The 13,585-nt window shown below is 38.4% G+C and overlaps 1 protein-coding gene across 1 annotated transcript in view; it reads left to right on the top strand.

Annotated features, from left to right (window-relative positions):
* COL25A1 (collagen type XXV alpha 1 chain) overlaps positions 1-13,585 on the top strand; it is a gene marked incomplete at both ends in the record, with an annotated part of 301,585 nt that overhangs the window by 145,006 nt on the left and 142,994 nt on the right. Inside the window, one exon of the mRNA XM_082050811.1 lies at positions 11,603-11,647. Within this exon, the coding sequence (XP_081906937.1) occupies positions 11,603-11,647 (45 nt within the window). The remainder of the gene's footprint in view (positions 1-11,602; positions 11,648-13,585) is intronic.

Here is a 13,585-nt window from a genome sequence, read left to right as displayed (position 1 = left end):
TTGATGTTGTTGTTCCACATCTTTAAAAATGTAGCAAGGCTATTCAGTGACTTTGCAGGAGAAAATTTTTAGAATAAGATGGAACTGATGTGACAAATTATGCGATATCTTACTTGTTTGTGTCAATAATTTAGATTTTACACTTGCTCTTAAGGTGAGAAGAAAACCCAGAAAATGTAGAAAATTTGAGTAGCTTGTAGCTTAAGGTAGATCACTTCAGATTTACAAGAGGCATTAAAACTGAAAGAAACTGTAGTCACTTAACTGTGTATTGGGTTCAGCTACAGCTTGTAAATAGATAAATTTGGTAAGCCGTTTGCTTTTACAGGTTCATTTCAAATGCAGGTTAAAAAATTTCTTGCTCTCCAGTCATATAGCAGCTACCTCAATATCTGTCCATTGTATATAAAATGATAGATTTTATACCCTCTCAATAAAGTCTAAGGCAGTATTGTTATTTTTGTCAGATTAAAAAGTTGGGTTAAATCTACTTTTAAAAGTGGTATTCTTTTCAAGAAATGACTAGTTCTGTAGGTGTTGTAACAGAACAGTGTAAAAATTGAAATTGCAGTGTCATACTTTATCTTCAGAATGTTTTGTGGTGTTTAAAGTGATAAATCTATTCGAAAGCACTTTAAGTAAGATTTTCAAAAGCAGTTGTATTCATCTAAATCAATACTTGTTGAAAATTGTAACAAAACTCTCAACATTCAGAGTAATCTGAATCATTGATCCTAAAGTACTTTTACTTTCACTACTGTCAGTGAAAATAACATGACCAACTGCAAAGAGAGTTGTGAGTAGCTGACCTATTGTTATTAGCATTGCTTCTCCCTTGCCATTGTGAGACTCAGTTTTCAGTGAATTACATTTTTGCCAAAAATTAGCCGCAGTCTGTTGGTTTTTCTTTTTAAACGGGACCAGCTGTTTAAGAATGAAAGTTAAAGGAAATATATTCAAGCTCTTCCTGTTCTTTGTTAATAAAATCTGACATAGCTGTACTTTGGAGAGAAAGATTGAGATTTAACCTCAGCTCATATTTTTTATCAGGTTTATGTGACCTTCTGCTATTGTCATGTGGGGGGGAAAGATGACACTCTAATTTCACAACGCTATAAGCCATGGAAAAATCATTATTTTCATATGCTTAACACAGCCCATGTTTGTACTGAGATGACCTATCCCAACTGCTGCAAAGCAAAACCGACAGTCTGTGTTACATCTTCCAGGAGTACTGATGGGGTGTCTAATCAACAAGTGGGTGCTTGAGCAGGACTTTTCTCCAGCTGTTGCACCTACTTGCTGTTGTACTGGGGCTGGCAGCTGAGAGCCAAATGGCCAGCAAGCAGAAAGGATGCATTTTAAAAAACAAAACAGAAAAAAAATTGTCAGACTGATGAAATGCAAAGGGAAAAGAACATGAGGAACTTGGCAGGAAGTTATAGCAGAAGGAATAAATTGTTGTAGGACTTGGGAGGAAAAAGGCCATTTGGATTCCAACATGCTGTGTGGGGTTCAGCTCTGGTGTGGCACATACATCTAAGCCTGTGTTCAACCCATTGTGACATGGGAGAGGTGTCCTCTTTTCCTCAGGAGAGTTGGACTCATTTAGTTGCTTGAAGAAGCTTAGAGATTATGGGTTTCCTCAGGTCAGAGTGAACCCCCAGTGAAAGTAATGACCAAAATTTCCCATGTACATGCAAGACCGTGTGCTTAAGTGAAAAACTGCTTAGATCAAGTGCAATTTGACACAAGTAACATGAAATCCACAGCCAGGATGTATGTCTGCATTGTGCAGGGTACCTGCCATTTACTGGGGTGGGAGAGTGCATTGACTGACATGGAGAAGTCCCTATTTCTCAATAGCACTACCTGAAATTCTGCAGTCCTGCTCTGTCCTGACTATAGCCTGCATTATCGTGTAGATGCTAGAGAAAAGTTGACTCATGACAAACTCTCTACTTGAGAGTTCGTGTGTCCAGAGCACTGCATTTGACAAAGATGTTCTTTCCACTGTTATGGCATTGCTGGTTGCAGAACTTTGACACTGAAGTATAACTTGACTTTCTAAAGGTGGATGCAAGATTAGGTTTTAAGGACTTTTAATTCTGAAACTCTTGCTTTTATACAACTGCAGTTGTACTGTGTAGTTGCTTAACCATCCATTATGGCTGCACGTCCTCAAAAACTCTCTAAATCTGTTCCTAAAGATCCTTCAAATTCTATTGAAGCTGAAGAAGAATTTAATTCTGATACCTTATTTCTTATTTTATCTACATTAGTATCTGAAAAAGTTAAATCAAGCTTAAGTAGTTTTTCTCAATATGTCATGCTTTTTGCATCACAGGGGCAACTATTGATATGACATGATAATAATACAATGGAATGGCAATTTGAAATGATGAGAAGACTTTCGTGCCTTGCTAGTATTGAATAGCTATCCCTACATACTTCAGCTGTCCCTCAGCAATATTTGTCAGCCAGGTGATAGCAGCTATTTCTGTGTTTGCAAAGATGACCATGTGCGCTTGGAGTCTTATATGTTCATTAAAATAGTTTAGTGGCCTCACGACTAAAATTTAGCCTGTAAGAACCAGCCCAGGCTACTGGGATCTATATCAGGCTGCTTCAGCAAGATAAATCAAAATTCTAGCTTGTATCTGGACATAAAAGCTGTGATCTGAGGTGAATAATTTTTCTGATTGTCTTATAAATGTGAATCTTCATCTCTGAAAGTATTTTACATATCATCAGTTACGCATGTTCTGCCACAGCACTTTAATGATGCAGTAAGCAGTGAAAAATGTAAAGTTCAAGAACCTACTTGTTCTGCATTGTCTTCCTAAAATGAGGTCATGTAAGCAGCAGCATTTTCTTTCCCAATCCTCCTCCTACTGAACAAAAAGGAGAGAAAATGTCAATATGATTAAACTTTGGGACTGTAATGCATCCCAAGACTCCTGCGATTCAGTGAAGATTTGTGATATGTGTATGAATAGATTAGTGAAGGCACTCCTAAAACTACTGCTGCGGCAAAGGACGTGGACAAAGTGTTAGCATACATAAGGATGAAGAAGAATGCAAAATATGCTCTAGGTCTGTTAGATAAACTAGCGGTGCCATTTTTGCTAGAACACGGGTCACTCATATAGAACAGGAAAACAACAACAGAGAAACAAACATAGCAGAAAAAATTCAAACTGGTGAGGGGAGAATTTGTAGAGAGAGCAACATACTCTCACACACCTATTACCTGTGTTAATAAGGGCATATATGATATCTGTAGAAAGTAGATAAGCCACTTTACCTTGTGGCATTAAGAGAAGATACATGTACCTGATGTTTTCTGTACTGTTTAAGGAACCCAGTCTTCACATTGGGCTGGTGACTGGCAGCCAGCAGAGCAACCAAAAGAGGGAATATCACTTAAGCACTCAAGCATCTGGCTCCAGGGAGCAGCACCAGCAGCATTTGCAAAACTCTGAGGCAGCTTCAGCCCAACGAACTAGCTGTGGGCTGGGCAGGGAAAACCTGACTTCAAACACTCCCAGTGCCTTGGATCTGAGTAGAATCAAACAGATGAAGTACATTCATATCAGAAAACTCTATCTGTGAGGAGGGCAGGTGGAGGGAGAGAGAAGTGGAAGTTGTGCAGTGTTTAGGGAACGGTGAAAACCCAGGGGTGCTGTGAACCCCCTGCTGCAGATGTTACAGAAGCAAAGTATCTCTTTGGACTTCTGGGTTAGAAGGAAGACAAGAAAGGGTGTCTGGTGGTTACCAGTAGACAAGAACTGAATTTCATGGACGTTTTGCTTGTCAAGGCTTATCTTCCACTTTTTAATTGAAGACACTAAGTCTTGCTTAAGAAATTTCTGCCTTTGATTTCTTTTTATGCCAGTGTATTGCTAGAAGGATGAAGCAGAGTGAAATTTGCAGATGTGAGCTGTCTTTAGAGACATTATGAAAATAAGTTTTGAGTACATAGAATGAATGAAATGAGGACCTGCTCTTGGGAAAGTGCTTGAGAACCCGAACGCTTCTTGCCAGGCTCTACAGGAAAGCTTGTGTCAGGCTGTTCCTCACCAGCTGCTGACTCGTGGTATGGAGCAGCTCTACTGGACATGCATTAGTGCTCCTCCTGTAGGAGTCACGTTGGAGTGAGAGCTCAGGAGTGTGGAAAAAACATGAGTTGTTTCAGCCTTATCATGCTAAAAGACTCACTACAGAATCAGAGAAAGCTTAGGAAAAGGTAATAATTATTATGATTTATGATATGGAGACAGTTCAGATGGAGAAACTGAAAAGAGTATGTTCACCTTACAAAGGAGACAAACAAGAGAATATCTTGAAAATGTGTGTGCTATTTATCACAACAGTATCAAGAGGAATGCAAGTTTCTCAGTCTCATAACAATGTAGAAGGAGACATCTGTGATTTTATGAGACAGTAAGCTTACCATGGAAAAAAGAAACAAATACTTCTTGAAGTACGTTTTCATGGTGAGGCTTGTTGTCACACATGGTTTCTTACACCAATGATTTTACAAGGTTAAGTGAAAAAAAGGAGTAGGCCTTGATATAGTTATAGAATTAATTCAGAATTATAATACTAATAATGGAAGAATTTTTGGAAGGGATGTTTATCTTGCATGTTTCAAGTATGTTTAACTATCAGAGAAGAAAAAAGAGAGAATAAATGTGTGTATGTGCAGTTCTGGCTATCTTAAAAATGATGATCATAGGATTCTTTGAGCTCCCTCAATAATGTCTGGTACTAATAAAATGAAGCTAGGCTAGATGCCTCTAATCTGATTGCATGTAATATGCACAGAAGTGGTACAAATAATCTGACTTATGGAGGTCAGATTTATTTGCTGTGGATCAAATAGACTGATTTTGGCATTTTCTCAGCCAAGTTGCGTAATACTCTCTGACATGTATCCAAGCCCTGCAATGCAATGATGTTTCATGGTGAGCCAAAAAGCTGATGTACTGTGCGTGAAACAACGAATGTTCTTTATCCAGTTGAGGATCAAAATGAGGTAGATAATTTTATGAAGTGGGAAACTCAGGCAGGCTGTCCCAGACAGACTGAAGTACAAAGCAGAAGACTGACATGCCAGGTGGGATGATTATGCAGAGTGGGAGGAGAGTCCAAGTGTTACGTGAGCTAAAAAAGGTGAGGAAAGAGGGAGGAGCATAAGGACTGATGAAGTAGGCTGGAATAGATCCATGGAGTGTTTGTAAGAATGTGCTCAGCTTCAAAAATAGAAATTTTTCCATTCTTCCCTACGTGGGACGTAATTGATGGCAGTGCTGTGGGAAAGGACCGTGGATGTGTCTGTTGAATCTCACTTTGCCCAGATGCCCATTGATTGAGAGCTCATCCCCTTGCGATGGTTCAGTGCTGTTTGCTGAAGTCAGTGACCATTTCAGCAGGGGGAGGCTAGCAGGATGGGGGCCACCATGCTGCTCGTGGCATGCCCATGTCACAGGAGGAGGTGTTGGGCTTAGTAGCTGCTGCTCTGCTGCCTACATGCCTTGCTGGCCTGCACTGTCCCTCAGGGCTGTGAAACACAGGGATGTCAGTTGTTGGTGGAAGCAGTTCTCTGTGAGCAGCGAGGAGTTGGTTCTGTTTGGTGTGGTACTGCAAGTCCCTTCTGAGTTTATTTGACAGGGAGAACTGTGGAATGGGATTTAATGATGGCAGCTGGGTTGTACTATGGAACTAAAGAGTGTTGAATCCATTGACAAATATGGGTGACGGAGCTTTCAATGAAACCAACAGTACTTATTTTGCCAGCGTTACAGTTGAATCAACAAGGATAGTTTGGGTGGCTTGGTTGGTTTAGTTCAGTTGAGTTCTAGATATATTAATCACATGATTTCAGCAAAGTTGGCAGTTTTATTCTTAATGATACTGAAGTAATTCTGCTGTCTTTAGCAAAGTTGCTCAGGATTTACTCTGGAAATGTAATTGTGCCAATTAATTTTTCTGACTTGACAGTCAAAATCCTGTGTTGCTATATACTACGTGTGAAATGGCTGTCCTTTGAAATGGCCAGGAAAATATTATTCTTTTCACGTACACATGTAATGTTCATTACTTTTAACTAGCTAAGTATGTGTATCAAGCTACAAGTGAGCAAGATCCTGAGCATCAATAAAACAGGAAACTGGATTCTGAACTCTTCTGTTATCCTTAGGTTAGTGCACCAGTTTGGTGTAGGAGCTCTTCTTTACAGAGACAATGGTACCGATTAGAGTTTGGTATAACCTGAGATGGGTAAATCCTTTTCTTTTGACTTTATAATGCCATGGTACTTCTTTCCAAAATGAGGAAAAACTTGACTTTCTAGATCAGCTCATGACCAAATTGCAAAGCAGCCTGATGTGCCTGACAGGTGCTGACAGAGGGACCCTAGGTCTCATCTACCAAATGTGTTTGTTGTTGTTGTGTGTTTTATTTGTTTTTGTTTGTTTGTTTGTTTGTTTCCCAGTCTGCTGCTTCAAAAAGTAGAATTCTCTGCTGTAAATATATCAATAAATGAAAGAACACAAGTGTTGCCAGTGTAACAATGTGCTCGTTCCACCCTTAATTCTGAAGATGAATATGTACTGTTTTTGAAAGACCCAGCTGTTATGGCGTGACTTCCTCTACCAGTTTGGGCCACCGAATTATTGAATCTGTCTCCTTAACAGCATAGGATTAGACTTCAGAAGATTAAGAGAAAGTTACGGAGCCAAAGCTTGACATAGGCAAACTGCATATCGTCTATTCCTGTTTTAAAATGTCTTAGTTGATGTGAAATAGTGTGACTTGATTCACACCAATTAAAACCAGAGCCCAATTTTTCTAGCGCCTCATAAATATGCATTATTATAGTATAAATAACTTCTTCTATAGCTAAAAATGTATCTTGGAGAAGAAAGACACTATTCTTGGTTTAGGCTTTTGAGAGGTCAATCCTTTTTCCCTTTGGGCAAGGACACGCTGTTCATGCTTTGGAATGTTCTTTTTTAGAAAGTAGATGGAGAGCTGAAGAAAATCCTGCTTTTGTTGTCTAACGTGTGAACAGTGGTACACGATCTTTATATTTTTGTGTCTTTAATAAATCAGTGATGTCATAGTTTAACTTATGATCCAACCCCAAGCACTGGAAAAATGCAATAATAAACAGTTTTAAAAGATTGTGGTTTTCATCTGTTGTATCTGATTTTAAAAATATACATGGATCTAAAATTAAGAATTGTGGTGTTCTTAAGTACTAGATTGAGACAAATTTTCATGTCTGTTAAAGCTTAAATGCATGGTTGAGTCTTTCTGTAGGTGTGTAGCTGATTTATGTGACCTTTTTTGGTATATGGCAAGGCATATAGTGGAGTATATACAATTGTAATCTGATTTCTTCTAGTGAAAACTGCCACCCACATAGCAGTATAAAAAATCAGTAGATCTGCCATAGATCTCTGGTGCTGCTGTACACATAGAGGACAAATTACTAAAATATTGAAAAGGAATAAAGCACATTGAGGCAGCCTCTCCAGGACCACAGCAATGATCTGACCATACTCTATCTGTACTAATAAATTCTGATTTGGTTCACTATAATCTGGGATTTCTGACTGCAAAGATTAGAATACCCATTACTAGGAGGTGAATGTCACCAAAGTTGTGCTTAATATTTTTGAAAATGTCTTGGAAAACCTGTTAATTTCATTCTTGTTCCTACATGGTTTCTACAATCATACTTTGTATGTAGTTACTTCAGCAGATACTTATACTGAAGATTGAGAAGAATGTTGAATTTTAACTGGAAGACTTTCAGGGGAGGGGGAAGGAATTATTTGTTACAGCATTATTATTGACTTCTTACTTTTTGTTGCTGATATTTCAGTTAAAATATCAAGGGTCAAAGTCCAAAGCTCTTATGTGGCTGAACTCAGTTGTGCGTGGGGTGGGTGTAGTTGTTTTTTGTTTGTCTGGTTTGGAGATTTTTTTTGTTTGTTTGTGAGCTCCTTATGAGCATGTAAGAAAGGCAAAACTATTTGAGCAGCTGACATCTAGTGCTTGAGAAGATAAATTCAGAGAAGTATGGAGAAATAATTGACTCTTACCTTTTGGAAATATGCACGCCACACCTTTCCCCCCTACCCCCTTTAATTTTCAAATTTCCCTTTATAGGTATGGAATGGCATTGCTCTTAATATTTTGTGACACTCGAATGAAAAAAAAATCCTTTCTAAACTTTCTGCTCATAAAAAATAGATTAATAAATGTTTTTTGAAGAATATAATAATTTCAAATATTTTTAAGCTAAACTAAGCTAAAACTGAAAACCAGCTTATCTTGTGGCATTTTACTCTTACTCCTTAGCTAAAGGTAAATCTAGTGAGCTTTGGAAAACAAGGTATGGCAAAGTTGGCTGCTGTAAACCAACTTTTGCTTCTCACTCAGAATCATTAATCTTTATTAACCCAGCTCACTGCACTGAGCTTCAAACTTTTGTTTTTCTTTCTAAGTTTTATATTTTTAGTATAAAAATATGTTCAAAACAACCTACTTTTTAAATACTCTGGGTTAAATTCAATTCAGCATGGACATTTCTGATATGATTCTAGAGAGATTTTTACCCCCAGTATAACTTTATTCACTGCTCCTTCTGCTGCAGTGAGTCTCCACCAAATCATCCAATTAGTGCCAACTTATAAAACTATAGACAGATGGAAAGTTAATATTTATAGCAAAATGCCCAGCATTCTGATGGCTGGAAACTCTTGGAGCAACAGATGATGTTAACATTGTGATTTAGAGAAAGAAGCCTGTTCTGGAAAACATGAAAGCTCATGTAGTTTTTGAGTTAGTCATCTAGTGATGACCTTAAATGTCAGCATTAACGTTGTTGTGAACTGGAACCATCTGTGGTTAAATGTTTAAGATGAATTACTTTCTATTGGTAATAATTAAATAGAAATTATTTCCTCAAATAGTCCCCAAAATCCAGCAGAAGTTTGCAAGATCCACCTCTCATCTCACAGTTTGCCGATGCCACCATGTTCACAGAGATCTGACTCGTGCAGAAACCAAAAGACATTGTAATGACGGGGAGAAGTGATTCACACCACTCAGCAGCCCTTAAATACTTTTGGCCTGACGAACCAGAGGTCGGGGCAGTGGTTTGATTTCATTAATGCTGGTGTAAGTCCAGGGGAATTCTCCTAACTTCAGTGCTACAGTTACTTTGGAAATACGATATTAACAAGCATTTTTCTGGTGACTGATACTTAGATTTGAATCTAGTAATTCCAAGCTTAGAAGGGATCAGTGCGTGATGTCAGAGGAAAGAACTGAACCGAAGCCCCTCTTTGCCATCACTGTACACAGCTGCTCAACTGGCAATTTAATGCTCTGTGAAAATTTGGTTTGCTGCACAAAATTCATTCCTTCCTAAAATTAACATAAGTTACCTTCAGAGTTTTCTGTCAGTGGCTTTAATGCCTTTTGCTGATCTGTAGCTGAAGTTTTTTAATTTCAAAGTTCTGTTGTTTCCTCACAGGAAACTTGGTTGTAGACATTTTTGTGTGTGCATGTGCATGCCTATAGCACAGTTAACATTTAAAAAAATAACATTCTGCAAAACAGGATGAGAATATTTTCTTGTTAAATGCTGAAAGGCAGGTCATTACTTGGTGAAGACCCTTATAAGTTTCTCCTTCACGTCCATGCTTGTGTTGAGCCCAGATTGATGCACAGCTGTATTGTGAGCCTGGGGATAGCCCAGGCAATCTCCACTGAGGGCTCCTGCAGAGGTGTGAGCACGCACAGGGACTCTAATAAATACATGTACAGAAACTTATTATGTGTTGTAACATGCCGTTACCTGTGTAAGAAGTTTAATAGTTATCTCTTGCAGAAGCTGGAGTTTTTCAGGAGGAAGTTGCAAGGTTCTCCATGCTGGAGTGACACTTCTGTTATTTTTTAGTGTACAATAACAAAACAACAACAAGACAATTCTTGTCTTGTTAAGTATGCTGTTGATAAGGAATATCCTATGCTGTTCTTGCTTTGTATAGTATTGTTGTGTTGCATTATGCCACTACTGTAATGATTAGAACAAGAAATAAGGATTTTAGTGAGCTTTATAATGCTGTGGTAGGAATTAATGTCTCTAACTTCAAGGCAGGAGCTGATTCTCTTTTATTTTTCTTTTAATCAACATTCTTTTATTTCTCCACCAAACAAATGCTATTTTACATCTATATCAAAATACCACTGATGTTTCATTTCAGCATCCTAGCCAGATTTCCACAAATAGTGGAAAGTAAGTACAAAGTAAGATTTGGTGTTCATATGCATTTAAAAGCTATGGGATGATAGTTTGGATGATTTGAAAATCTTGTAGCTGTTTAAAGTAGCAGGCAGTTGCTTAACTATTTGCACAAAAACACGTGTGCACCTAATATATGTTACAATGAGATACAACCGCAGCAGAGGTACTTGTGCTCCTGCACGCATCGCTGCTTTTGGAAATTCCACCCGTGCACTTGCCCCTCTTCAGCAGCTTTGAGAGTCCCACCTGTGGTTCTCTCTTCAGAGCAGCAGCATTTCAGTACTCGGTGTCACCACCGCAGCTGCTGCCTCTTTTACGAGCTGTACAACAAAAAGTGCAAGTGTAGTATCCCTGCATTTTCAGGAACAATATTTCAAGGTCACCAAGAAAGGAGGAACAATGTCCTACTGATGGCTGCAGTTTAGAAAGGATGTTGGAGGTTGGAGTGTAGAAATGATGGACAAAAATGGTTTTATTCTTTTCTTTAGAGGTGGCAGAGACACTGACTATAGTATGCAAATATTTGTGGAGAAAGCAAAAGCATACAGGGACTAAGCTGTTTTGTTATGCTTAACAGATACAGACTGGAAGCAAAGAACCTTAGTGTCTAACAACACATATATTGTTGTTGATGTCTGGGAGGTGGCAAGACACCTGATTGTTTCTTCATCTCATGGATATTTTCAGATTAAGGCTACGTTTGCTCTTATAAATAAATTCTAATCTTTGGGCTTAATATAGGAATAACTGAATGAAATTTAATGCCCCATGATAAGTTTGGTTTCAGAAGATTGAAGGAATAGTGTAGTGATTCTGAGGAATACAAAGTCTCTTTTTCAGGGAAGGAGAGGAGCAATTTCGTCTCTGGGGTTCATGGTAGAAAGTACAGGAATTGACAGGTTTCAGTGCAGCAAGTTGAACATAAAGAAAAATGTTCCACTTGGCAGAACAATGAAATATTGGTGAAAAAATGCCTGTGGAAGTTGCAGTAATAATTTAAATGTGGTTAACTTTTTCCTTGAGAAAGAAGGACGAACTGGGTGACCTTTAAAGTTTCTCCCAGCCTTTTTTCAGAGCACCTACAGTGGGTGATGAAGCTGTCAATTTTATCTTTAACTTCCAAAAATCTTATTCTGATGATCTTTTAGCCCTGCTCAGCCAAAGTGCCTGGACTTCGTGTAGTGCATCTGTTTAACACCTTTCAATCCAAACACAATTATATTCTACATCTAATTTCAAGGAAATATTTACAATCCTACATCTTCTTTTTAGGTCCTCCAGGGAAAAGAGGTAAGCGGGGCAGAAGAGGAGAGACTGGTAAGTTTTTAATTTCATAAGATCCATAGTTATTTGCCGTCTGTGCTTTTGTGGGGATGTGTACCCAGCATGCCTTCATTTTTAGCGTTATTGCGTGTGTGCTCTGGAAGACAGTGCTGAAAGTTCTCTGGTAAAAATTCGTGACCCTTGGCATATACCTGGTGGCCTTCCAGATGGTTTTCTAGTCGTGGATGTCATGAATTTATAGGCACACTTCATAATGCTTGATGTGGTATCGTTGGTAACACATTAGTAATTGTCAAACCACTTTGGTGTCTTCTCACACTTGCACAAGTTAGGATAACTCCATGTAAGTCAGTAGTTGGAGCACTGTACGTCAGTGTTGCATCATGCTTCCTTGGTTTGAGGTGAACAATTTTATAAGGACTTAGAGAAGGAAATAAAATTCCTCATGATAAGGAGGTTAATATTCAGGGAAAAGATGTGATAAGTAGACTACTCTATATGAGAGAAATTATTGTTTGCTGGAAATGAGTAGCAGTTAAGTTCTTATGCAAATAAGAAGATGATTTGTTGGTTTGTTGCCCTGTACCTGGGAAGCTGCTGTTGAGAGAATCCTGCTGTTGGTGTGTTGATTGAAATTTCATTTGGGCCAATGTAGTGAGATGCTGAGCACCTCTTCCTGCTGACATTCACAGGAACTGGATCTGTTGATTACCTTGCGGGATTCAGTCTTTCAGAAAGGTGCACTTTCTGGAGGCAACACAGGAGAAAACGAGCATTTCAAATCTCCTTGGCTGTCTTGTCTAATCTGCCAGTTAGGAAAATTTTCCGATCAGCTTGATCTCTGCAAATCTTATGTAGCTTTTCTCATCTCTGTAAATGACCATTTCTCTGGATCTTAAAAACTATTTCCGTGTTTTTCTGCATCACAATATTGAAGCCAGTCCCTCCCAAAAGTTAATATAAATCACCCTGGTGTTTCCAGCCAACGTTAGATTAGTATTTACTTCAGAGAAAAATGCTATGGTACAGAAGGAAATTCTGTTGTTGAAGATTGTCTTAGAAATGATCCTGACAATTACTTTGCAGGCGGCTTGTCAATTCATTTTACATCTCAAATAAACACATATTAAACTATTAATAAAGGAAATTAATCCCACTCATTTAAAAACAGACCTAGACCTAAAAATACTCTTTAAGAATGTTTACCAGGATAAAGAAATTACCTTAGTTACTGGATAATAAAATTGCATTGTTAAAACAAAAAGTCTGTCAATATTAAAAGCAATCTCAAAGTGCAGCTGCTGCTATTTTATACTCCTTTTGCACTTCACTTTATTCAGAAATTAGAGAGGCATAAAAGCTTAATGAAATGCCATTGACTTGGGGGCTGCAGCTGCTCAACTTAATAAGACTGAAATAGTAGATTTGATTTGTGACCCTTTGATAATGTTTCCAAGAGCTGCTGCACAAAAGTCTTTGAGTCTAAATAATTGAAAAAATGTGCAAATATCACTTCACAAAGTGTGACATTTTAATAGGTAGCATTTTATACGTGTGCCTTGAAAAAGGAAGGTGATGAAAAGAAAGTTCAGCACTGTCAGGTGGCCACTGAAACCTCCCCTTGTAGGCAAAGCTGGAAGATGCTGGTGTGCGTGTATCTTGATGAGATGCGCAGGTTAAATGCCAAGGGTGCTTTGTGCAGTTTTGCAGCCGAGCTGTGAACAAATGCCAACTGTGCGGCTGACACTGGTGGTGTGGTTACATATGCTTTACGTGGAGTCTGACAAAATAAATTGTAGTCCTTGGCTGGTAATTTTGGACTGGCATGAAATTGCATGGAAACGGATGGAGAAGCAACTTGCTTAAGATTGCATGACTGTAATTGAAGGATTGGTAAAGGTAAGCGCATGCATTTAGAAGTTAGCCATACTAGTTGCAAAGCACAACCAAAGCGAAAAAGCACTTGAATGG

Source organism: Streptopelia decaocto (genome assembly GCF_964273445.1).
Source record: "Streptopelia decaocto genome assembly, chromosome: 4".
NCBI classification, from domain to species: domain Eukaryota; kingdom Metazoa; phylum Chordata; class Aves; order Columbiformes; family Columbidae; genus Streptopelia; species Streptopelia decaocto.
Note: the sequence above shows the minus strand (reverse complement) of the source record. Positions and strands in the feature narration are given on the sequence as shown.